At 39.2% G+C, this 25,169-nt stretch overlaps 1 protein-coding gene across 1 annotated transcript; it reads left to right on the forward strand.

Annotated features, from left to right (window-relative positions):
• Positions 1–236: 236 nt before the first annotated feature.
• On the forward strand, positions 237–24,861 carry lingo1a (leucine rich repeat and Ig domain containing 1a). Its single transcript, XM_080875530.1, has 2 exons — positions 237–735; positions 20,972–24,861. The coding sequence occupies exon 2, from the start codon at positions 20,984–20,986 to the stop codon at positions 22,829–22,831; it is 1,848 nt and encodes a 615-aa protein (XP_080731656.1). The 5' UTR covers positions 237–735; positions 20,972–20,983; the 3' UTR covers positions 22,832–24,861.
• The last annotated feature ends 308 nt before the right edge of the window (positions 24,862–25,169 follow it).

Genomic DNA, 25,169 nt, shown 5'->3' on the forward strand with positions numbered 1-25,169 from the left:
TTGCTGCTTTATGTCCCATGTGCCCGTGTGCGTCAACGTTTCTGTGCGCGCCAGAGGAGAGGCTGAAATCTGGAAAGACATATCTGGACATATAAGGAAGGTTAACAAAACGCGTGGGGTCTAAATGAATATACCACTAAATGGACGAATTGCGTATGTGACGTGATAGAACACGGCACACACGCCCAGGCAAACACACAGCTTTACCACACACACTTGAGTAGGACACCGGGCAGAGTGCGTTCCGCTGATCATCTCCGTCCCTCCCTCCAGCAATCGGATTGCCTGTGCCACTGACGACAGCCAGTCACACAGTACCGAGAGTGTGCTGTGGAGAGACTGCATCAGGGAGCTGTGCGCTTGGATCGGGAGCAGTGCGTGGGAGTTGTTCTCTACCTGCCATTTGCATTCCTCCTTTATTCTCATCGGACGAGTTCGGGCTCACAAGGAGCCCCATTACCAAGGGAGGATCGCGCTGTATGTGCGCGTTTGTGTGGGTTATCTGTTTTAACTACTGCTATCGTCTCAGAACTGCAGCAGTGCCGTTTTGGAGAAAGTCGTTGGAAATCAGCAGGAAACGGCTGCCTGGTGTCTGTTCTCCCTTGTCATCTTTTAAAGCTATCTATCAAGGAGATGGACTTGAGATAGTGCGTCTCAGTTTAAGTGTTGGTGGCTGGGAGTTGCCGTCGGGAAGAAATGCGAAAGGATGCTTGGAAGCAGTGAGGGCTACAGCAGGTGAGTATTTGGTTAATAAAGCCAGTGAAATAAAATAAAATAATTTAGGAAAAACTGTTTTTAAAATCAATCAATCAATAAATAAATAAAATAATGCAGATACATTTCGGTTTCCGTGCTTATGTCACTGCGGTTTAATGTGGGGTGAGGCCAAGATTTTAGAGAGGTGGATAGTATGCAGCCAAACCCTGGTCTCCCCCTGGCTACTTTGAAGAAAACATCCATCAAATATGTGAATTCTAGTGCGCTAGTGGCGACATCAGTTCATAAGAGAGGTTTATTTGTAACTCCAAGGAGCGCTTTCCGATGTCAAATCAACAATATACATATACACATATATTCCTGCAAGTCCCAAATGATAAGGACAGAATTTGTTGACAGGACAGAAAAGCAAACGGGGACTTGAGTGTGATTAGGCGCGTCCTCTGCAGGTATCAGAACATCCAATAAAGACACATTCCAAATTCATTTAGAGTTTTGTTATCGGTGCACATTTTAAATCTGCTTTTCTGCTCATTTCTGCGTGTGCGTGTGCTCGTCGGAGAGGACGAAAGCTTAAAGCATTAATCAAATTTAATTGTCCCGCGAATGTGTGCGTGTGTGTGTGTTTGTGTTCGTGAGAGAGAGAGAGAGAGAGGCAGAATATGGACTGTGTGTATGTGTGCGTGTGTGTGTGTTTGTGTTCGTGAGAGAGAGAGGCAGAACATGGACTGTGTCTGTGTGTGTGTGTAGGGAGGTGAGTGAATTGCAAAATGTTATCTTCATCTAGCCTTTATTTGACCACGTATAGGCTCTGCTGAGATAACATTTGTCATTGTGTTGAAGTGTGAGGCAGTCGTGATCCTCCCTCCTATGCCATTTTATTCATCTGCAAAGATGGCTATCTGTTAAATGGGCAGCGTATAAAAAGCAAGCAGGCTTCTGCAGCGGTGTGGTGGTGCATTTGTTTTTTTCTTTTTTGTGAAACGACTTGGGACTCTTTGTTTTCAACTAGACTACAGACGTGGGATCTATATATAGCACCAATTGCGACGAAGCAGTCCACAAGATGAAACTTGTGCGTTTATGGTGCCACACTCCATCTGTTGTTTGTTATTAGAGGCTGCATTTTTAGGGAATGTGACAGCGGCCCCTGAATGTCTTCCCGCTTTATTGTGCAGGACAGCCTATTATAATGTGTGTACTGTTATATGCATATAATTCTCACAAAAGCTGTTGAGGCAGAGCATCAGAAGACTCTGTGATGCTGTGCCTGCAGACATTCATAAAGTGCTGTAGCTCTATTGGTTATAAATAGCCGGAAGGAGCGGACAGCCAGCTCGAACAGGAGCAGCCTCCAGTCGTTCCATCAGCATCAACAGCAGCAGCACAGCTTCTCTGGCATTATCTGGGCGCACAATCTAACGTGATAGATAGGGGGTACACTGAGATATCACACAGCCACAAGGGTGTGGCACCTGTATGTGTGTGGGTGAGTGGGGGGCTTTGGTTGGATGGTCCGATGTGCTCTCCCTATCAAGGTACCTTTGTTTGCTTCTTGGACTCAGTAATGACTTTAGAGTGACCCCATTACAGTAAGTGTTTTTCTGTTTTTTGTTTTTTTTTTAAATCCTGCCCTGTGGTTGTTAATTTTATCCCCAGGCTTAAAGCCCTATTTCTGTCATGTTTTACTGTTTTTTGTTTTCATTGATGATTGGCACACTGCTGACTCAATCATAGCTGCTTTGCAGCAGTTAAGAGGCTCCTGAAGTGTGTGATCCGCTTTGTCCAGACGCCCCGGCTGCCTTCATTAAACAAATGTGCAGCCACTGACCTTGACTATCTACATTTTTTCAGTAGGATTAACCTCTTTGCCCTACAGTACAGTAGGCTACGACACACATGTAGAAAACGCTCCTCTCCATTCTGGCCTACAAATTCATGCTGCTGTTGGCATGCAGTATTGAATTACAACGTGCTGATCAATGTTTGCAATAAGCTAAATCTCTACATAGCGGGCAGTATAATACAGAGTATCAGATATCACAGGAAAATCTTGATCCTCGTAACACCATTATATTTCAGTGAAGAATGGTTATGTCTTAGTAGCCCATGCTTGAAATGTAACCAGATATAGACAGAGAATGGAACAGTAAACTAATGAGATCAGACTGAAATATGTGTGCAGCATTATTCATTCATGGTAGAGATCAGCCTCATCATAGACAGCAGACTGGGACAGAGAAGCAGTCAAGACAAAGTGGGTGGTGATGGTGTGGACCATGATGTTAGTGTATGATGACTGATCACAGGCTTGCTTTCTCACAACACACTAAGTGACCAATAGTGAGTGGATTTATGATGTGTTAACATGTATCCTGGAGACACTCATCCTGGGTGTAAAGCTAACACCTACTGCATTGACAAGGTGTTTATTAGCTCCCAGTTGTGAGGCCATGGTGCCCACATAATGCTAGGATGGCAGCGCTGAGACTTTTCACATGAGACTGCAATTACGTTGTTTTTATAAGCCCCCGGCTGTCGTTCCACTTTTTGCCCGAGGCTGGGTGGTGTGGTTATAAAAGATCTGTAGTGGGATCATAGTGGCTATTTGATGGGAGGAGGAAGCATCTTGTTCACATGTCACTTTTGTCCTTGGCTGATATCTTTAGAAGTGGGTAAGGAGAAGGAACAGCTATATGTGCTGTCAAAAACTCATGAGCATTTTTATTCTCGCTTTTGTAGTTCCAGCAGTGCAATCACTTTCATGTAAGTATTTCCATCAATTGGGAAAGTGTCCCAGACAGCATAGCAGAGGTGCTGAAAACAGCTCCTCAACAGTGTCAACAGCAATCTATTTCTTTTCTTTCCCATAAGGCTAACCTGCCCAAGTCAAACGCAACTTATGAAATGCAGTGTAATTTTTTTTATAATGTAGCAGCTGTCTGCCATGTAGGGGCTGTGTCTCATTGCAGATTTAAACTACTTTTATGTGTTACACTCTGTGTTTGTGTTTCTTTGCAGTTGTGCACATATTATATATTTACTGGTCTTGTGGTGGTGCAGTGTCAGGGTTTGTTAAAAAACTCCAAAAAGATAAAGAAGCACATGTTTAATGTGTTACGTTACTATAAAAAACGTTCTTTAGAATATCTGTTAATTTATTCTGAATTTCTACAATTCTTACTGTAAATGATTCGCTGTTTAAAGATATTTGAGGATATGTGGCCCTTGCTGTGCCCTCAACTTTACCACGATAGGGCGATTGTTATGCCTTTTGGTCAAAGGTCAGTAGTTAGTGCATAGTCTGATTAAGTTACATAAGCAAAGTGATAAATAAGTTCAAAGTTAAGAAATATTCTAAGTAATTCATGCTAACAACAGTTAAAATGTATGGATTCGAAATTTGCTCAGAGTGAGACATCGTTATCACAAGCGATCTTCGTATTGTATGTGCGGAAACGGGAGCGAGGGAGCGCTCGGTTCATTCGCATATCTTTGACGTGTTTTCTCCGTATTAAAAGAGTGAACGAGTTCATGTACACGCTTGTACCTTGGGAAACGTTCGTCTTTGTGAATATTAATGTGTTAAGAAACAACTTTTATATGTGTTTACCTGGAGTGAACTGCTATGCTAATGTAACGCACGTGTTAAGCTAGGCTAATCTTTAAGTTTGTCATTAGGATGTGTATTAGCTAGCAATTTATTTTCACTTTCTGTGTATTTCAGTTACAAATAAGAAATAGCAAGGAGAAGCCTTGAGAGAGATAAGGCTTTAAAGGATCTTCATTAAAAGCAAGAAAAGCAAGCCTTGTGTGGAAGATCTCGTCTATTTTGTTCGCTAGCTGTCTAGCTTCACATGGTCACGTGTGGTGAGGGCAGCATAGCGATCGTGGCTCAAGAGTTGGGAGTTTGCCTTGTAATCGGAAGGTTGCCGGTTTGAGTCCAGGCTTGGCCAGTCTCGGTAGTTGTGTCCTTGGGCAAGACACTTCACCCGTTGCTTACTGGAGGTGGTCGGAGGGCCCGGTGGTGCCACTGTCGGGCCAGCCGCGCCTCTGTCAGTGCACCCCAGGGTGGCTGTAGCTACAATGTAGCTTGCCATCACCAGTGTGTGAATGGGTGGATGACTGGTTGTGTAAAGCGCTTTGGGGTCCTTAGGGACTAGTAAAGCGCTATACAAATACAGGCCATTTACCATTTTAGTGAAAATGGCTTTCACTGTGTCGCATCTGATTTCACATTTGTAATTCTAATTGCATTGCCCTTAATCCTGCGATGGTAGAAACATTAACGTGATTATTGTGCACACTAATCCAGAATTTACACCAGAATGGAAACCATTTATTTGTCACATCACAGATACCTGTCACAAAGCTGCAACTACCATACACTTAATATGCAGAAATGCACGGGTTTCAAGTCTTGATGTGTGAATTCTAACAGACAATATTCACATCCTGCTGTGACTTGGCTTTTACATTAATATTTAACTGCATGACATATCTTTCATGGCTCATTGCAATCAAAAGCAGGAAACTAAAGAGAAAATTAATGCAAATAAGCAGCCAATGGATGCTTTAAAACTCGGATAAGCAACATATTTTTGTCGTCTGAGAAAAAACACCCCCAAAAAATTGGATATTGCATTTTGTTTGCATACTGTATTTCAAGTGACCCGAGAGGGAATGCAGGGGTGTGGTTTGTGCAGTTCTACATACAGTAAAGTAGCATAAAAGCAAAGTATCTGAAAAGACTGGGGTTTTAATTTTTTTTTAAGTCTGAAGTCAGGATTTACTTATTTCCAGAGTGCATGAAGCACATGTTTGTGCCCGTGTTAGTCAGGTGGGAGAGGTTTAGAATGGAGGGGGGCAGATACCTATCAAATTCAGGCTGTTTTAGATTTCTGCCCACTGCTTACTCCTTAAGTAAAATGTCATTGTAGTGTACAATCTTGTTAGAGGCATGTCAGAGGCATGTGTAAATGTCATGCATTTACATTAGCCTGTGGGGTTCATTAACATTTAAAGAATTCGCGTTTGAAAAAAAAAATCAGACAAGTGCAGCTAATTCTGATCTACTTCACAGCGGTGTGAAAAATGGCTTTAGGGAAATTCTCCAAAGGGGCTTTCAGAGAACCATTTTGTGCTTGTGTGCGAGATCAAGGTCTTCACAAAGAGGTGGGATTTTGAATGGCAACAAGCAGTCAAAATTGATTGCATGCCTACCATCAACTTTTATTAAAAATTTGGATTTCAATAACAATTTAGCCTTTATTGATGCCAGATGAAGCTATTGGTCAAAGGTTTGTATTTGCTAAGGATTTTTACCAACCCTGTGGAGTGGAGTCATGAATGATGAAAGAGTAATGAAACTCTGTTGCCAAGAAGGCTTAAACACTCACCTCTTGGATGACTGCGTGTAAATGCCACTCTCCTAAACTGTTAGTGGGCTCTAAATTATGTTGACTGAGTGAGCTGATGGCCTAAGACTGACAGCTTCAGATGGGACTTTGGGGTGAAAACACCCGATCAGAAGTCAGTCAAGGTAGCCTCAGCCATTGAAAACGTACTCCATAGTTTCACTTATTTACAGCTTATAGTCATATGGCAAACAGGTGATCTAGTGTATAGCTACGCTGCGCACTATATATACTTTTATGGAGAATAATGGTTACATTTTAGGTGTATCAGCAGGCCACAAAACACACTGAACCGGGATCATCGAAAATGTGATGTTTTTGACATGTAAATTCCCTGTCCGTCGTTTAAGCCGTCTTCCCTTCTTTTCCAGTTGTAGACAATGGATATTATTGACCCATTTGATAATGTCACATGCATTCATGGCTGGAGTTTGAATAAATGGTGTAGCAGCGCTGATGATTACTATTGTGAGGCAAAATTACAATATGTTGCATCTTTATATTCAAAGCAGCAATTCAAACAGTGCTATTTGGTGGCAATTTGAAACACAATTGTGATACAACAGCAGCTCCACTTTCACAGCCTCACTTGAATGGAGCATATGATATTTTTCATAAGTGGGAACAAGATTTGTGTTTGTGCCCCACCTCCCTGATGTAATGGCTGTTAAAATAGCCCATTGAGATTCAGAGTTCAGAGTCCGGTGTTTAGGTGCAGTGCTAGTACTCTCGACTCTCTTCCCTCTGTCTAGTAGGCTGACTGAGGAAGTACTTAGAAACGGAGTTGTCATTTGCACCCAACCTGCTACATGTCTCCTGTGATTTCAAATTGATGTAGTAGCGTAAAAGTCACGTCTTCAAAAAAAGAATATTTTGGCTAGTGCTGAGCTCATTTAAACAACAATACAGATCTTCTTTTACATTATGGTTGGGCAAATGGTAATCAGTGATTGGCAGAGTTCATTGTTGGTTTTTTAAGGATGTTTTTTAAGGATTGTTTTGTGTGTAGTTTTTAGCTGAAAAACTGGATTTAACTCAAAGCATAATTGCAGTATAGCAACATGTGGTGGTGGTGCCTCCTTCCTTTTTGTTGTGAAGTGTTGAGAGTTGTACACAAACACTGATTCATCAGGTTTGACAGACAGATGTAGTGCCATGCAGACCCTGGTATTGTATGACAGAGTACATGTGTATGAGTTCATAAACTATGCCAGAGCTTGTGCTAAGAAAGAGCCATGTGCTGTTATCTTTTTACCAACAATATTGTGTAGTAAAGGTTTTCCCTTTATCTGATAATTGAAGCCTTTAAACTGTCGGTATTGTGCATTTTGACATGGAAATAGAGTAGATACAATACAATCTAATAGGTTAGTTCTGGTTAACTGGTTGTTGAACTGGCTGGTTGGAAAATGTTGCCATATTTTTCAAAGCTACTTTACATTGAGATAGTGAGCTCTGAATAAGGTGTTTCTGATTTTGCATTGTTTTTCTTTGTATTTGATGGGCCTTGACAAGTTAAAATCGCCATTAAAAGCCACTAATCCCATTAGGATTCATTAAGAAAGTGACACCTTAGTGCCAAAGTATAGAGAGGTTATCCTCCATGACACATGGATTAAAGTGACTCAAGATAATTCAAGTATTTTAATGTGCTTCAAGTCCATTATCCCTCCCTTTCGTGAGATCAGTGAAGCTGCTTTTTATCCATTGACAGTCTGTTCCCATTCATCATGTGATTCAAGAAAACAGGGGCCTTGCTTTGAGGTATAAGGGGGAGCAGCTTTTAGTTCCCTAAAAGCTCCCCTCGTTCATCTCTTTGGTGCTCTACCTCCATCTTACTCTTTCAGTTTAACTTCCCTAAAAGCTCTCTCAGTCTGGTTTGTCTCTCCGTTTCCCTTCCTCACTACGACTTTCTTTTACCCTCTGGCTGTTAACAGAGAGCGAGAGAGAGAGAGAATAACCGAACAATGTAACAACGAACTGCTAATATTGTTGAAGGAGGATAGGGAAAGTGCAGGGAGGAAACAAGAGGTCAGATTTCAGGTTATCGACCAGACTGAGTGGCATGAAGAGATGTTGTTTTGCTAGACACGAAGAGGCAGTAATAATCCCACCTACAGTTAGACTCCTGCACGGTGCTGTCTCGCATCTCGTAGAAATTCTGAGACTTTGCATTCACGTTTAAATCTTTTTCAATCAGACCCCGAAGTCAGTTGACATGTAGGATACTGAAAGTCTATCTTTAGCAGGAAAAACGCATATAAATGTTGCAGTTTGGCATTTTAACACCGTATTCTGATGTGACAGACAGTTCAGCAGCTGTTTCCTTTTAGTCCTTTAAGCCTAAACATGCCGGAAGTCTAAAAATGATACAAGAGAGAAATCCAGGATTTTCAAGGTGGACTTGTTTTATTTTTAATTCTTTTTCCCTAGACATCATTATTATTTTCTTTAAATAAAGACACTCTCACAAGCTTTATGGTTTTGATAATATTTTACATCTGGAGCATGTATTTTAATTCCAGTTTCTGCCATTCTTCAAAACTGAGGGAGAGAAGAAAGGTCAGTTTAACTGGCAAAATGGTGACGGTAGCATGCGGGTGGATGGGGAGGGTGAGACTGATGAAAGAGCCGTGCAGCGATCAAAGATGAGAAAATGAAATGGCATTTGACCTTGTCGGATGCCGGCGTGTGTTGCGCTGCCACAGAAGTGCAAAGTAGTTTGGGAACCTGTGGGAATTAGGAGGGGAAAGAGATCAGGTCTGAGGAGCACTGATGTGGTGTGAGAGGATGGTCCAGACAATTTAACCCACACATCTCATAACTGACTTAGAAAACAGTGCAAAAGGTGAGCAGAAATGATTTTGATGAGAAAATGAATAAAATTCAAATACATTCGAGAAATAGACGGGATCATTTTCATCTCACATAATTCTTACTTTTGAGATTAGAACATTAAAACCCTTTATCACCCAATTATCATGTATGCCACTCATCTTTTCAGCTTTCAAAAACCACTTGAATTTTGTCTCTAACACAAACGGTAATGAAGTTACGTAGGTTTAAAGACCTTGAAAAGTGGGCAGAAGGTTAAAAAAATAAAATAAATTATAACAGGCTCTAAAAATTAAAGAAGCTAGTGTTCCCTTTACCTGTGACAGACAAAAAAGTCATCATCAGAGGTTCTGTCAAGTTAATCAGATGACTAAAAGTTAATTTGGTTATAGATGAATCAACTTTTTGAATGACTGATTATTTATTTTGCCTGTAAAACAGCATTGTAACAACTTTCTACAGTTTGTTTTTGTCAAACACATTTTAACACTAATAATAAGTGGAAATACAGTGAAAAGTAAAATTATGTATATGAGAAATGTCCAGTACAGTTAACTGGTTATGAGACCGTTTCCGTTTCAAATAGTGAATTAACATGTCATTAAAATCGGCTGTGGATTTTTTTTTTCCACAGCGGGAAAATGCTTATTGGTTAAGTAATGGCTCATCTTATCTGATCCCTTCAGCTGGTTCTGTAAATAAAAATGTGTTTCTCAATCCAGATTGAACATATAAAGTGAATAAAAAAAACCCCAAAAAACAGGATTTTACAGCACAGTTGGCTTCATTTCAGCAATTACATGTCCTCTGTAAATGGCATACAAGTTACATCACGACAAGAATAACATGACAAGAGTACAAAGATGAAATTCTAAAACGTGTGTCCACAAGCGTCTGCCTGTCAGTGTGCTTCAACATAGGCACTGCTCTTTGCAGGGAAACAAAGAAAACAGACAGCCATTCTCATTAATTAAGGCATGAGTGGCAGAAGGGATCTCACCTCCTAACTCTACAGATTGAGGCTGGATGTGCTTTGATATCAGTTGCACTCAAATATAATGAGGCTTTCTTTTCCTAGTGTTAAGATATATTAATCTACGTATAGTGTACATGAAATTCTACAAATTTAAGTCAGTTGTAGGAGTTATTATTTAATAATAAGAAAACGAAAGGAATCTGGTGCTAATGTCTGTAACTTCTTCGAAGAACAAGCATTGAAGAGGTTTGCAGTGTCTTTGCCAACCTTAAAGCCATCTGCTATTACTGTACTGGGTCACCTTGTCATTGATCCATGTATAGCATGTGAAATACCTAGATTGTCTTTCTGAAAGTAAGATTTTGTTCCCTCTAGTACCCCTAGGATTAGCAGAAGAATAGAGATGTGATTCTCTTTCTTTTCACTATCTCTATGACCTCGTCTTACTACACAAAAGCAAAGATATGGAATGGGAGGATACAAGGACAGCTCAGATGAGTAATTTTGCCTTTAATTGCTTGAACCTCCCCAGAGTGCTATTGCTTAAGTACTCCAAAACTGTTGTTGTTTTCCTCCACATAATCTTTGTTTATATGAAGGTCAGCATTTTTCTCTAAGCTTCTTATGAGAGAATTTGGAGCAGGTGGATTGTTCAGAGAGATGAGACAATGCTCCCCTGCTGGAGTTGAGAGTGAGAGCGATCTGCCCCCTTTTTCCATCCACCGCAGTCACTTTACAAAGTGTCTTCCCAGCCCATCTCAACCATCTTATGCGCAATAGTCTTTGTTTTATTTGGGGGAGAGGGTTTCAGCTTAGACCTCATTTCTCAGTCTATATCAATAGCGTCATTATGTGAGGTTTTATCTGGCTAATTAAGGCTTCATCTTTCTGGGCAATCTCTCAGAGGACATGGATTAAGCTCCCCTATCTCTGCTCTGAAGCCACTGTGGGGATGACCAGACCTGTTCAATCCTTCGTGGATTGTGGCTAGAGAGAAAACAGACCAACATTGTAGCTGTGGCCATCTAAATAGAGTTTCTTTTCCCAAATAATGCAGTGAATTGCTACTATTAGCTTTAAAGTTCATGTGTAGTTTCATGTCAACTGATACAAACAAGCCCATCCACCTCTGCGTTCTTTAAAATGAATGTGCGTTGAGCCATCATCTCAAAACAAGAGGAAAATAGAATGAAGTGTTGCATAGATTTTAAATTAGAGATAAATGAAACTGTGTGGTTTTTGTTTTGTTATTTTAGGGAGAGGCTAGTTCATTGTGTGCGTTTGCTGGTAAAAGACTGAAGACTGAACGACTGGTGAATCATTTTGCACGTATAAAAATAGATAAATGATCTAATACCATTTTAGCTGTTCAATTGATAGCCATCCATTCATGGTCACTAATTACAGTAGGCTAAATCATTTATCTTATGTGAACAAGGTTCTCCCACTGGTATGGCATAGGTTCTTTTTCATGGTGCTAGAAATAGCAAATAAACTCCCCATTGTGTGTCTTTCTCACTGTTGATGTTTTTCCTTTTTTGCCTTTGCTCCACAGAGTATGGGTTATCAGGATAGAAAGCTCTACCTTAACAAGTATATGTTAACATCCGTCCCATCTGTGGTGAAGGGATCAGATTAATAGCAATGTCCATCCATCCATCCATTCGCTTCCGCTTATCCTTTTCAGGGTCGCGGGGGGCGCTGGAGCCTATCCCAGCTGTCATAGGGCGAGAGGCAGGGTACACCCTGGACAGGTCGCCAGTCTGTCGCAGGGCCAACACACAGGGACAGACAACCATTCACACTCACATTCATTCGAACGTTCACACCTAGTGACAATTTGGATTATCCAATTAACCTATCCCCACAAGCTGCATGTCGTTGGACGGTGGGAGGAAGCCGGAGTACCCGGAGGGAACCCACGCAAACACGGGGAGAACATGCAAACTCCACACAGAAAGACCCCGGCCTGGTGTTGGAATTGAACTCAGGACCTTCTTGCTGTGCGGCAACAGTGCTAACCACCGTGCCACCGTGCTGCAATGTAACAAAGGAATAATAAAATGGAGCTTAAGATTTTACACTGAGACTGTGAGAACAGAAAATTAAGGCAGTTTTGGAAATTAGACATGGATGAAGTACTTTGAACATATTTGAGTATTTATGTTAAGCAATTGCAATCCATCAGCAAACACTAATGTATGCTTTATTGATTAAAATCTTCTGTCATCTCAACTCACGTCAAGCAGTTACAAAGATTTATGGCGTCTTCCTTCCTACCCAACCCTCTATTACACAGTAAGTCTGATTAAGCACACTGTGCAAATTGTGTTGGCAATATCATAATCTTTTTTAATACTGCTAAGTTCATCTCAACTTGACATATATTTCCTGGTGACTGCAAGTTGTAAAAACAAAAGTCCTGACACACAATAATGGGTTTTGTAAACAACTCCTGTGTGGTTGGAGCTTCACTAATATAGGCCATTCCCTACTACATTGTGCAACAACAGTACCCTCTAAAGTCTGATCCCGGTGCATTAGTTGGGGATTTTATGCATGAGGGTCAACTCTCTATCCACTAATTACAGCTCGTTTCCCTTTAAAAGCCGTTATTGTGAGCTGCAGGCACAGCTAAGCAAAAGGGACATTTTCTTCGCCACACTGGGAAGAAAGCCTTCAGATGCCAGTCACAATTAAAGTCAATATAGCCGAGAGCCTCTCCACACTGTGCCCGTCATACTTCCTAGCAGCTGATAAAATATGCCCTTAATCATTCATTACGAGATGAAGGCATGTTTCCATGTTGACTTCTTTAATTGAAGAACCAGTGCAGTTTTCAGTCTATTCGAGGCTATTAAGGCTACGTATTTGGGGAAGTTGATATACTAGTTGTTCCATAAGCCTGCAAAGGAGCTCACCAACAAACAGATTACCCCCACCCGCAACACACTCTGAGGGTAACTGCCAAATCTGCTCACTTCATCTGAGGGAAAAAATTATTCACTCACAAATTTAGTGAGAAGAGCAATATGTTCATCCCCCTCGCAAATCGTTCATTTACCCTCCCTCTAACCTTGAATAAATTTCGGAAGCTATTCAGTAGGGTCCTTATGTTGAATTTTACAATTTTAACATCTTCACCTTCTAAATAACGATTCTTCCCCCATAGCACTACTTGAGGACAGTTTTGATTTGCATAAGTACTGTCATTCTCAAATTAAATCATACACTATGTCTTGGCAAATGCTTATGCGCCATAGAAGAGGTAAGGGCTTGATTCAGCAGCATAATATTAACCCATCACTCAAGAATGATTAATTCAGAGCAAAAATGTGGAGTATTCAAATAGGTTTGGATGTTCTGGCAGGATATGTGATTGAGCTGACAGGGATTTTGTTTGTTTCCAATTCTAAATGTCCTTCAGCTTGCCGTTATCGATCAACTGGTGTATATCTAAAAAGTATATATAAAAAATTATATATACTTTTTACAGCTTTATTTTTGAAAACTTTACCTTTTACATCTCAAACCTTTAGATGAAAGCACTGTAACGAAACATTAATATTCATAAATAAAACTTTGTGCATAATAACAACAAACAAATGACGAACTCTAAAGAAAGAATATTCAGGATTTGAAGTTTACTTTCAATGAAAATTGGATGGATGGATGATTACATAACCAAATGTTTTCATGGCGTCTGATGAGCATTGGGAGACCTGTTTATTCGCCTAAGCTCATTTGTTTTTTGCACATCATCCTGCAAATTCATTACAAGAATATTGGTGAGATTTCAGTGTTTTTTGCTCATCAGTAGCCAAGGAAACAGTTTCTTTGTTTCTGGATAAGAAGAGCAAATTAGTCCATAACAGACAAAGTGCACCTAAACTACAGGTTATCTCAATTGGTCAGTTTGAGCTCATACTACTCAGTGCATGTTTACCCTATTTTGCAAAAACTCACAGCATGTTTTTCATTCAGCAAATCAAACAGAAGACCTTTTGGGATATTATCCGTGAAACTTAATTGCCTCGAGCACTATTTTGTTTACTAAACCAATGCAAAAGTTGATCAAGAAAAACTTTAATACAAATTCAGTTTGTCTGCTAATAGCATGCTACATTCAGTGGTTATTATTTGCCCTCACATATGAGCTAAAATTTCAATAATAACAACAATAACTCATCCATTTTCTTTTTTTTCCTTTTATGTTCTTTTTCTTCTTCTTATCTAGCTCAATTTCCTGCCTCCTATTCCATTTTGGGCACTAGGTTAAACTTCCTACATGTGCATTTACATTGGTACCGCTAGCTTGAGCTATACTCTCACTGTACTAATACTATTTCTGCTGATTATCATTATTATTTTATTGCTGTTGTTGCCTTCATTGTTAGTCTCTCAGTTTATTTTAACATGATGTAATGAACCACATGGTTACTCATGTATTAATCATGTATCCATAATCGATAAAACAATTGATTGACTTATGTATGAGCATCAGATTTAAGTTTGTAAACTATTTACCCCCAATTGAAACAAATAGTGTTTATCCAAAAATTGTATACAGCGATATATCAAGTTCTGCTGACTGTGGAAAAAAAAAAATGGTTCTGGCCCATTGCTTCAAACAGACTTTCTCAAGTACCTCACGGGGCCTTGTTAGTGCAGACTTGCTCTCAGTCTTCCAAACTACACAAAGTAGAACAGGCCAGGTTCAGCTCCAACACTAAAACACTCATATGAAATCAGTATTCTGTATGAAACCTAAAGCCTTGTGACCTTCAGCAGTTAGTGCTTCTTCTACTTTTATTGCAATGTCTGCATTGTTTTCAGTTTGGCTTCTGGAGCTCGGGGTGTTGGCTTCTCCTGTGTTGCTGGGAGAAGAGCCCACGTGTAGATGTGTGCGACCCTGACTTAGTTGCTTCGAGCCCTAGAGTCTCTTTCAGCAAAAGAAATCAAGACTCAAAATGGGGTCCACAACATTAGCTAACAAAGTGATAAAGGCTATGTTAAGTGGTTGCCACATCTTTGCTGTACACTTGTCTAATTGGCTAACCATTTGAAAAGTTAAACACACACAAACACACAACCCAAGTTGTTATTTATTGTGTTTCATTCTACGCTCAGTGTTTGGAGGTCAAATAAAATAAATAATAATAATGGATTTATATAGCGCTTTTCAAGGCACCCAAAGCGCTTTACAATGCCACCATTCATTCACTCTCACATTCACACACTGGTGGAGGCAAGCTACAGTTGTAGCCACAGCTGCCCTGGGACAGACTGACAGAAGCAAGACTGCCATATCGCGCCATCGGCCCCTCTGGCCAACAGATGCGCTTCCCAACCCCCAGTGCCACGGTCGCCCCGTGATGGGGGGAAAAAGACATGGATAGAGTTGGAATGATATCCACTGAGCTATTTTTTCACTAATAAGTAAGTTTTTATAATCAGTTTCCCTTTTATTCATTTTGAAGTGTTGCTGGGCAGTCTGAACTGTGATATTAGTTATAAATAGCACATCACGCTTTACATTATCAGTTCATCAATATTATATCAGGATCGTCTTCTAACTGTCAGGGCTGATTTAAATAGCTCTCATATCCAAATTGCTAATGACTTCTTCCTAAAGGCCTACACATGTTTTTTCACATGATAGTTTAACTAAGCTCTAAACAGGATAACTATTAAACAACAGACATATCCAAGTGAAGTTGCTGAGTGAAAAATAGCCTACGTTCTTGTTTTTGTCAGCTTCACCGCATTTATTAGATTTTTCTGTTTTGTTTGTCAGTCTTAACAAAATATATGATGAAATAATTTGCCAAATTCAGATAATTGACATCATTATAAGTATGCTTTTAATTAGAAAATGATTTTTTTTAGACCTTTTTGTGTAATTCCTCTAGGCTTAAGTTTGGCTCGTTTCCTTTTATTACGGTAATTGTTTTGGATGCTGTGAAAAACATGTGAGCTCTCATTAGTGAGTCTTATTTGAGTCTTTCCAAAATACACTTTATCTCCTTAAAAAGAAAGAACAAAAAAAAAATCACGATTCTCTGCAGAGAGCTGGCAAGCTGAATAGTTTAATAATGATAGAACATCACGATCCCTAAATTGCACACCAAACACCCAACAAAGAAAAAAGAAAATACACAACAGCCCCAGCTATGGGCCTCGATAAACTAATGTTTAATGAAACATGATTTAAAAAAATTTGACCAGAATCATTAGCTATTATTATTATTGGCTACACTGTTTTTATTTTAGAGCTTACAGTTCCTGAAAGCATGCTGTTGAATTTGAAATAGATATCCCTTCTAGTTTAACAATAAGCTAATCAGTTGAACCAAACCCAAATAATATTATCTATCCAACTATAATTGTATTTTCTTTACATTGGCAACTGTCTACTATCATCAAAATCTTTTACTATGACTATAGGGCAACATCTCTAAAGTAGAGCTAAAAGTAAGGGTTTTATAAAATGATTTTTAAAAATATGTCAAAACAATAAGAATTCACTATTTATTATAAAACTGAGTTAATATCTTTCTAATTGCCCTGTTGATTGTCTTATTAAAAGGAAAAAAAAACATCTTTTACGAGCTGGAACAACAAAACAATCCCTTTCAATATGACTGGTCCAAGTAATCAACTTTTAATGTATAAACCCATCCCCAGTATTTTTTTTTTGTTTGTTTTTTTTGTTTTGTTTTTTCCTTTGGTGTAAGTTTGGTCTCCTGACAGGCTTTGTGTAAGTGGCTTTTTCTTTTAATTAGAAAGTAGTTTTGTTTGCATCTTTTTTTTTTTTTTTATCAGTAAAGGCAGACTCAACATCAGAAATTCCTGTCATTCCCTACATATGCAGAATGTACTGGTAATTCTTTCCCAGTTTCCTATTTGTTGCTGTACTACAGAATGAGACATCAATGAACAGAACACTGCGCAGAAGCAATAATGACCCCTTTGAGAGGTGAAGTTCAGGAGGGACATGTCTACAGGTTTTACGGCAGAGTTTTGTCAGAACAACAGCTGGCCACTGTTGGAATTCTGCACCTCGATGCACCAACCAGCTTCTTCACCTGGATTAGGGCTTTACTGTCCATCTGTTGGGCGTCAGCTTACATTTAAGCCCTGCCATATCACAGGTTCAAACCCAGCCAACAGTGCCAGCAGGCAGCGTAGCTTCTCAATGACACAAGGTTAACAATTTTGTTCAAATTCATCCAGGACAGTGTGAGACAGATCTTACTACCACTTGCTAAAGGTCAAAAAAACTTGCATTTAGTCATGGTGTCACTTTTAGTTTATGCTTTAATACCTGCAATGCTACTTGCAGTTAGAAAGCCAATAAGCATCTTAGAAGTGATTAAAGTGATAGCAGAAAGAGAATAAAACACTTTTATCAACTTACACAAAAATATAAATTTGCAAATTATACAAAGAAAATATGACTGGAATTACTTATGCTTGATACCACTAATAGGCATCATATGAAATTGTAAACACTGGGGACAAGAGTGTGAGGGCATGTTAAAGAAGAGTAAATAGGTGGTGAAGTAAGATTCCAGTCCTTGGTCTGGCCATTAAGGATTAGACGGGCAGCTGACTAAGCGGTTTGCAGAGGAATGGGCTTTAAAGGCTTTTAACACTTTGTGCTACAGATAAGGTCAGCATCATCTTACGGATTTCCAGGAAGCTTAAAGGTATTTAACAATGGTATTTAACAAGGCTCAGAAGTGATATCTTCTGACAGGTAAACTAAAATGTGACTCGGATTACTCTGTGATGATTAGGACTTAATGACACTGATACATGCATATTCTCGAATGTGCTAATTGTTAAAAAAGGAATGATAAGATATGGAAAAGAAAATAATTTCTAGCTTGCTACAGTGCAGATGTTAAAGTTTAACGTGAACCTTTTTTTACATGAACTGGCTGAATGTTTCGGTTACTGTGTTATGATTGTAGTGCTGTACTGTTAGCTTCAGTGTGTCGAGAATCTGAAGACCATCTTTCCTTCATCTACCTGCTCTTTCTTGGGTTTTGAAAATTATTTTAAAATTGGGCTCTATATCAAAACCATAAAATGTCATATTAAACTTTACTTAATTATAGCGACTTGGACCGTGTTTTAATGCTACACTGAACTGCCTACACCTACTCCATTGTAACAGGGCACCATCTACTTTACGTATGAAGCAACATCTTCAGCATCCCAGCGGATCCTGGCATAAAGGCATTAATCTCTCTATTCATTGATCTAGTTATTACTGGTCTTGGACCAGTGAGTCCTCATTTATTGAGCCCCACTGTCTTATTTCTCTTACATATTCATTCTTTTGAGCAGCACACCCCCTCTCACTTCACCTCAATTAATGTAATTCTGTGGGAGCTCACTGGAGTGCTGATTCGAATGAAGAACACATTCAGAATACATGCCTGTGAGGGGATGATAACACCAGATCATTAACAAAACAGAGCTGCAAATGTTTACCCATGGATAGCATTCTTCATCTTAATGTGTCCATATCTTTTCATGTTTCATTGCATATTTGCTGCTGAAGCCGTGTGCTATAAATTGTAAATTGTGCTGCAAATGACTTAGATGCATCTAAGTCATAAAAATGCAATTTCATCAAAAACTTTACTTAAATATTCAAATTTCTTATTAATATTGCCCAATCACGTGCACTGTTGGGATGTATAGAAGAGTGCAGGGACTTGTTCGGAAGCCTTACTGCAATCCACAACCTGCTGAAGTTGTAGTCAAGGAGCTTTACCAACAGGGGATTATACTTTGAATATTTCTATGATTGTGTTAACGTGTCAGTGGCATTAGGGCTGGGCATAATAGCATCTCATTGAGTGATAGCCAATATGTGATATATCCCCACAATGTAGGCCAACAGATAGAGTCTGAGCCTGTCATGAGGCCATTTTTTTTTTCACTTTTCATAGACTTCTTGCGATGTCCTATGACACACTATGTCACTCACAGGCCACTTACTTAATCAGTGTACATTAAGGAACAAGAAATATTAAGTATATCCAGAGGCAGCATGAAGCACAGCAGGTTCCGGTGCAGGTCTCTGAATTCAGACAAATTCTCAACTGTTTCTGGCATCACTTGATTACAGATGGTATCATCAAATCCCCAATCTGAACTTTGACCTCAGAGCGAATAAAATGAAATTGAGCAAAGTAAATCTAACCCATTTTTTCATGATTCTACTGTCCAGTTGACTATGGGCTCACTGGGGTAAAAATTATCAGTGGCTGGTGGCCACAATAGTAGTAACAGGTTACCCCATAATTAACTGTCAAGCTGGATATCACTGATTTTTTCTTTCTACACTATCAATCTGTCAAATGTATTGTGGTCCACTGAATCTGCTGAAATATAAAGGTGCATTATCCATCTTCACAGACCTCCTGGGCATCTGGAAGAACAATCACATAACCACTCAGAAATTGACTTTTTTCTTTTTTGGTGGCTTTTGTGTGCCTCACAGAGAGACAGAAAGATTGGGAGACAGAGACGGGGAATGACACGCAATACAGAGACCAGGATGGGTTAATGTAGTGAGAACTTAGCCTTGGCATCTGAGTCGCATGCTATACCAGATGAGGTGCTGGGGATCCTAAAGACTAATTTAGAAGAAGAGATAAAACTGCATACCACTGGGAATATTCACTGTATTGTGACAACAGTGATCACACATTGACAGGCATTTCCCAGGGACATGTCTAAAGAGGAGTGCAAATTATATGTGAAATAATTTTTTTCAGCCTGTTTTTTCTTTACATTTTTTACCTCTTATTTTCATCCAACTCCTTGTGTGGTAATATAGTTCAAAATTGTTGTAGCATTAATGCTGATCACATGCTCTTTTTTTGTTTGTTTGTAAATGGGTGTTCTGCTATGACACAAATGGATCATTTCATTGCTGTTAGAAAGGATAGACTCACGCTAACCAGTGGAATCAAATCAAACAGGTTTTGTTTCCTGTCTTGTACATATGTATCTCTCCATTTCTAATTCACTGATGGTCTATATTTTAACTGTGAGCAACTGTCATCCATAGCACATACGTCATAGTTGCCACCATTTTTATCTTTGATTGTATCATTTTGTTACTGTTGCTCCACCCTCACACAGCAAACCCTCACACAGCAAATTTACATTTTAAGTAATAGGAAGAAAAAGACTTCAAAATACCACACTAAACCACGGATGTGCTCAGAAAAAGTTGTTACAACACAGCATGACTTGGATTACAGAAATATGTTGTTAATTCCACTAGACACGTCTCTTTGCTTTATGTCACGGAGACAGCATTGACTGATTGATTATTTGTAAGGTTTAGTGTAGATATGTTCAGGACTCCACAGCGTACACCAAGAGGGTATACAGTAGTGAAAGATGTATGTAGATTACTAGAATGATTTTGCCTTTGATTTTCTTCCTTGGATCAGTATTTTTATTCATATAACAAGGTCTCATGGACGACTGTGTATTTACAGGAGCTGCTCGGATTTAAAATACCTTTTGAAACTCTGCACTGGCAAGTTCAAGATGCAGAATTTATAATTGCATGCACATACCTTATTCCTTGTAACCTCTATTCATCTTTAGTCTGTTCATGAATATTGCAGCAGGACACACTCTCTCTACTCTTCTCTGTTCTGTTAGCATTTGTGTCGCATCAGAATGTTGTCCTTTTAGCACATGCAGTTGTTGAACTTGCCAACTGCCAGAAAATGCACATAATAACCAAAGAGAATTGTTCTGAGAGCTATTAATTCAGACTCCTGTTCTGAACATCTCCCACATATAATGTAAAATAGTAGAATTTTATCATTAAACTGCATGATGACAAATCAACTCATTGCTCAAGACTGTTAAAACTATTGTTTTAGCTCATATGTTTCAGTTTTTCACAATTTGCACTGTATTTGTCTTTTAACTGAACAGATCATCATGAACATTTTGCTATGTATCTGCGTCTCTCTAGGTAACCGATAAGATGGTGGGCAGGGAAGCGACTGGGCACAGCTACCTGGTGGCTTTCTGGCAGCCTATTCTGATTCTGATGCTGAGCACCGTTCTGTCTGGATCCACAACAGGCTGTCCATCCCGGTGTGATTGCAATGTTCAAGAGCGATCGGTGATGTGCCACCGCAAGAGACTCATAACAGTTCCTGAAGGCATTCCTGCAGAAACAAGACTGCTGGACCTCAGCAAGAACCGTATCAGAACCATTAACCCAGATGAGTTTGCCAACTGTCCCAACCTTGAACACCTGGAACTGAGTGAAAACACAATCTCCACTATTGAGCCTGGAGCATTCAACAACCTTTATGGCTTGCGAATATTGGGGCTACGTAGCAACAAGCTAAAGCTCATCCAGCTCGGTGTGTTCACAGGTCTGAGCAATCTTACACAGCTGGACATAAGTGAGAACAAGATTGTCATCCTGTTGGACTACATGTTCCAGGATTTGTATAACCTCCGCTCTTTAGAAGTGGGTGATAATGATCTGGTTTTCATCTCCCATCGAGCTTTTCATGGCCTAAGTAGTCTTGAGCACCTGAGTCTTGAGAAGTGCAACTTGTCTTCTGTGCCAACAGAGGCTTTTACCCACCTCCACAGTTTAATCACTCTCAGGCTGCGTCACCTCAATATCAATGTCATACGGGATTATTCTTTTAAACGGCTCTATCGGTTAAAAATATTGGAAATAGCAAATTGGCCATATTTGGATACGATGACCCCAAATTGCTTGTATGGATTAAATCTCACCTACCTGACGATTGCAAATGCCAACCTGACCACAATTCCTTATGTAGCCTTGCAGCACTTGGTTTATTTGCGCTTTCTCAATCTTTCATACAACCCTATCCATACCATTGAAGGAAATAAGCTCCATGATCTGCTGCGTCTGCTGGAATTTCACCTTGTGGGAGGCAGACTGGCAATGATTGAACCCTACTCTTTCCGAGGTCTAAACTACCTGAAAATACTAAATGTGTCTGGGAACTCGCTTAGTACTTTAGAGGAGTCTGCTTTCCATTCAGTTGGCAACCTGGAAACCCTGGCATTGTATGATAATCCCTTGGCCTGTGACTGTCGACTATTGTGGGTTTTCCGCCGGCGCTGGAGACTGAACTTCAACAGGCAGCAGCCCACCTGTGCCTCCCCTGAGTTCGTCCAAGGCAAAGAGTTCAAAGACTTCCCAGATGTTCTGCAGCCAAACTACTTCACGTGTCGCAAGTCTAGGATTAGGGATCGCAAACCTCAGCAAAAATTTGTTGACGAGGGAGCCATTGTTCATTTTGCTTGCCAAGCAGATGGGGATCCCGCTCCAGTGATAATGTGGCGATCTCCACAGAAAAAGTTTATCACCACCAAGATGATTGGAAGGCTGTCTGTGTTGCCAGATGGTACTCTCGAAGTGCGCTATGCCCAGATTCAAGACAACGGTACATATGTGTGTATAGCTAGCAACGCAGGTGGAAATGACACCTCTCTTGCACACCTTCATATTCATAGCTATTCGCCTGACTGGCCACACCAGCCCAACAAAACATTTGCTTTCATATCCAACCAGCCGACAGAAACTGGAGCTAATGATACAAAAGTCAATGCCCCTTTCCCATTCGACATAAAGACATTGATTATTGCAACTACAATGGGATTCATCTCCTTTCTTGGTGTCGTCCTCTTTTGCCTGGTACTGCTGTTCCTCTGGAGCAGAGGTAAAGGCAACACTAAACACAACATTGAGATTGAGTATGTGCCACGGAAATCAGACGCTGGCATGAGCAGCAACACAGTGGATGCTCCTCGCAAATTTAACATGAAAATGATCTAACAGAGCTGTGGAATTTATTAATTTTGAACTTTAAAATAAGACAAATGGTAAAGAAGACATTTCCTTTCCTCTCTTACAAACCTGTGGATCCTGGTCTGTTAACATAGAGTAAAATGTTCTTTCTCCTGACTGATGGACAAGGAATGAAACCACACCCAGTGTTACATGGCATCTGTGGTTTCCACAAGGCCTGTGGGGGCATTAATTGAAAATCAGATTTGTCATAGGCAGTTCTTATTCCTGTGGATTTCTAATGAGATAACTATATCACAAAAATAAAAATAAAACATTTTAAAAGCTAGAATGCGAGGGGCAGATCATATTTTGGCCGTCTCTGTTTTTTGTGCGTATTTTTTTTTATTTCGTGTTTGCTTTATTCTGAAGTTAGGTGTTCTCTTATGAATGATATTTGTATGGGTTGTTGAGCACCTTAAACACTGGCCAATTCAAGTACATCTTCATCACTGTATATCATTGTGAATACTCCTGTGCCTCCTTTTTTTCTTTTCCATGGTTTTTCTGTGATTCAGGAAATTTATTGTGTCATATTATGAAAAAAACACAGCAAATTCTTCGAGAGACAAAACTGTTACTAACATCTGTAAAATGTTATCTTAATTTCACAGCACCCAATTCATAACCAAGAAAAAACAATTAACAGTCTGTAAAATCAGATTATAACCCTGTTAACGCAATGATGATTACAGCAGTAATTTGGTGCAAATTTTTGGCAATCGGTCCATTTTTACTGATCTAAAAAATCAGCTAAAAAACAGCCAAAAGGTATATAAGAAAAATTGCATTTTTACACCGACAATATTCACATAAATAATTAATGCAAAAAAATGCATAAAATCATGTTAAATGTGAGTATTAAACATTTTTACATAATGGTTTGAAGTGAGTACTTAGCACCAGTGCCACTCAGTCCATTTTCAGATGTTACCCAGACAGTGCTCACAGATAGATTAAGGACCTGACACAAAAAGGAAATGAGAAAAGTGTTTGAAACCATGCTCTGTTCTCACAATAGATGCACCTATCCACAGCAGTTTTGCCATCCAAAAGAATGGTTGACTCTGGCACTTAAGTACTTACTCCTAAGCTTTTAAATAGCATTTCAAAAAAACTTATGTAATAGTATTAGTTTGTGCTCAACATGATTAGATGGAATAAAACTTGCGGTGCTCACGCTTTGGATATGATGTGCTCCTCAAGCTGTAAGAACATTTCTGTCATTTCTTTCTTGATTTTTTTTTTAAATTTAATGAAATTAATGCTTTATTCATGACAATACTGCCTCCCCCAGCAAAGCCATGGAAAAATTACCTTCCAGAATCATTTATATGTTCGTTTTTTCCTAGAAATGTGCATTTATTTGTCAGGGGGAAAAACTGCAGCATATTATGCTCCCACTTGGTTCTGCAAATAAAATCAAAAGTTACCTTTTCAAGTACACACTGTTGTACAGCCGGGCTTTGAAAACATGTGAGGATAAAGGCCAAGTTATCTATGATGGATGACATTGCATATTACATCACAGTAATGGCTGGAAGTAAGAACTGAATATGCAGATGGTTGAAGTGACACAGATGGTTTCACCCATGGAGCAATCTGAAGCAGCTTTGGTGTAATCCGTTTTGCATAAAGGAGAAAAAAACAAAACAAAACAAAACAAAACAAAAAAAACGCTGGATATGGCTCATGGTTCTCCCTCTTGCTGATTATGAATGCTCTCTTTGTTCAAAGTGTGGCAACTGTACCTAGCCTTTTTTTTTCCTTCCTAAGTGGTTTGGGAAGTTCTGATTTTGGTATATGTTATTACTTTTTTTGATTTTGACCATGGACTATACTGACCATGTAGTCCAAGCCAACTTTTTACAAAAAAATATATATACTAAAAAAGAAATCTATGGAAAATACATTCAAATTGTTCTGTGCAATAAAGGTAATATGCAGATTTTTTTTTTAATTAACAAAATTTTGTTGATGTTGAATTGTTGAGAATATGGTATGTTGTATTAAACAATCTATGGACTTTTGTAAAAAAAAAAAAAAGTGATGCTTTTATCTTGGTTTTAAAGTTTCAATTGTTTTTTCTTATAGAAATAATATATATGTCATAGCTATGTATCGGTAGATTCAGCTCAGATATATGTACTGATGACTTTTCAGGTGCTGAAGCTCCTCATCACTTATGTAAAATTGCCACAATTTCCATTAATTATTTCATTTACAAGCTACCAGATTCTTTTTTTTTTTTTCATTTTTTAATTTAGCATAATTTTCTAAACTTCTGTTTACCAAGTATATGTGTATCAGTGGCCAAATGAGGAAC

The sequence above is a fragment of the Rhamphochromis sp. 'chilingali' genome, assembly GCF_963969265.1.
Source record: "Rhamphochromis sp. 'chilingali' genome assembly, chromosome: 2".
Lineage (NCBI taxonomy): Eukaryota > Metazoa > Chordata > Actinopteri > Cichliformes > Cichlidae > Rhamphochromis > Rhamphochromis sp. 'chilingali'.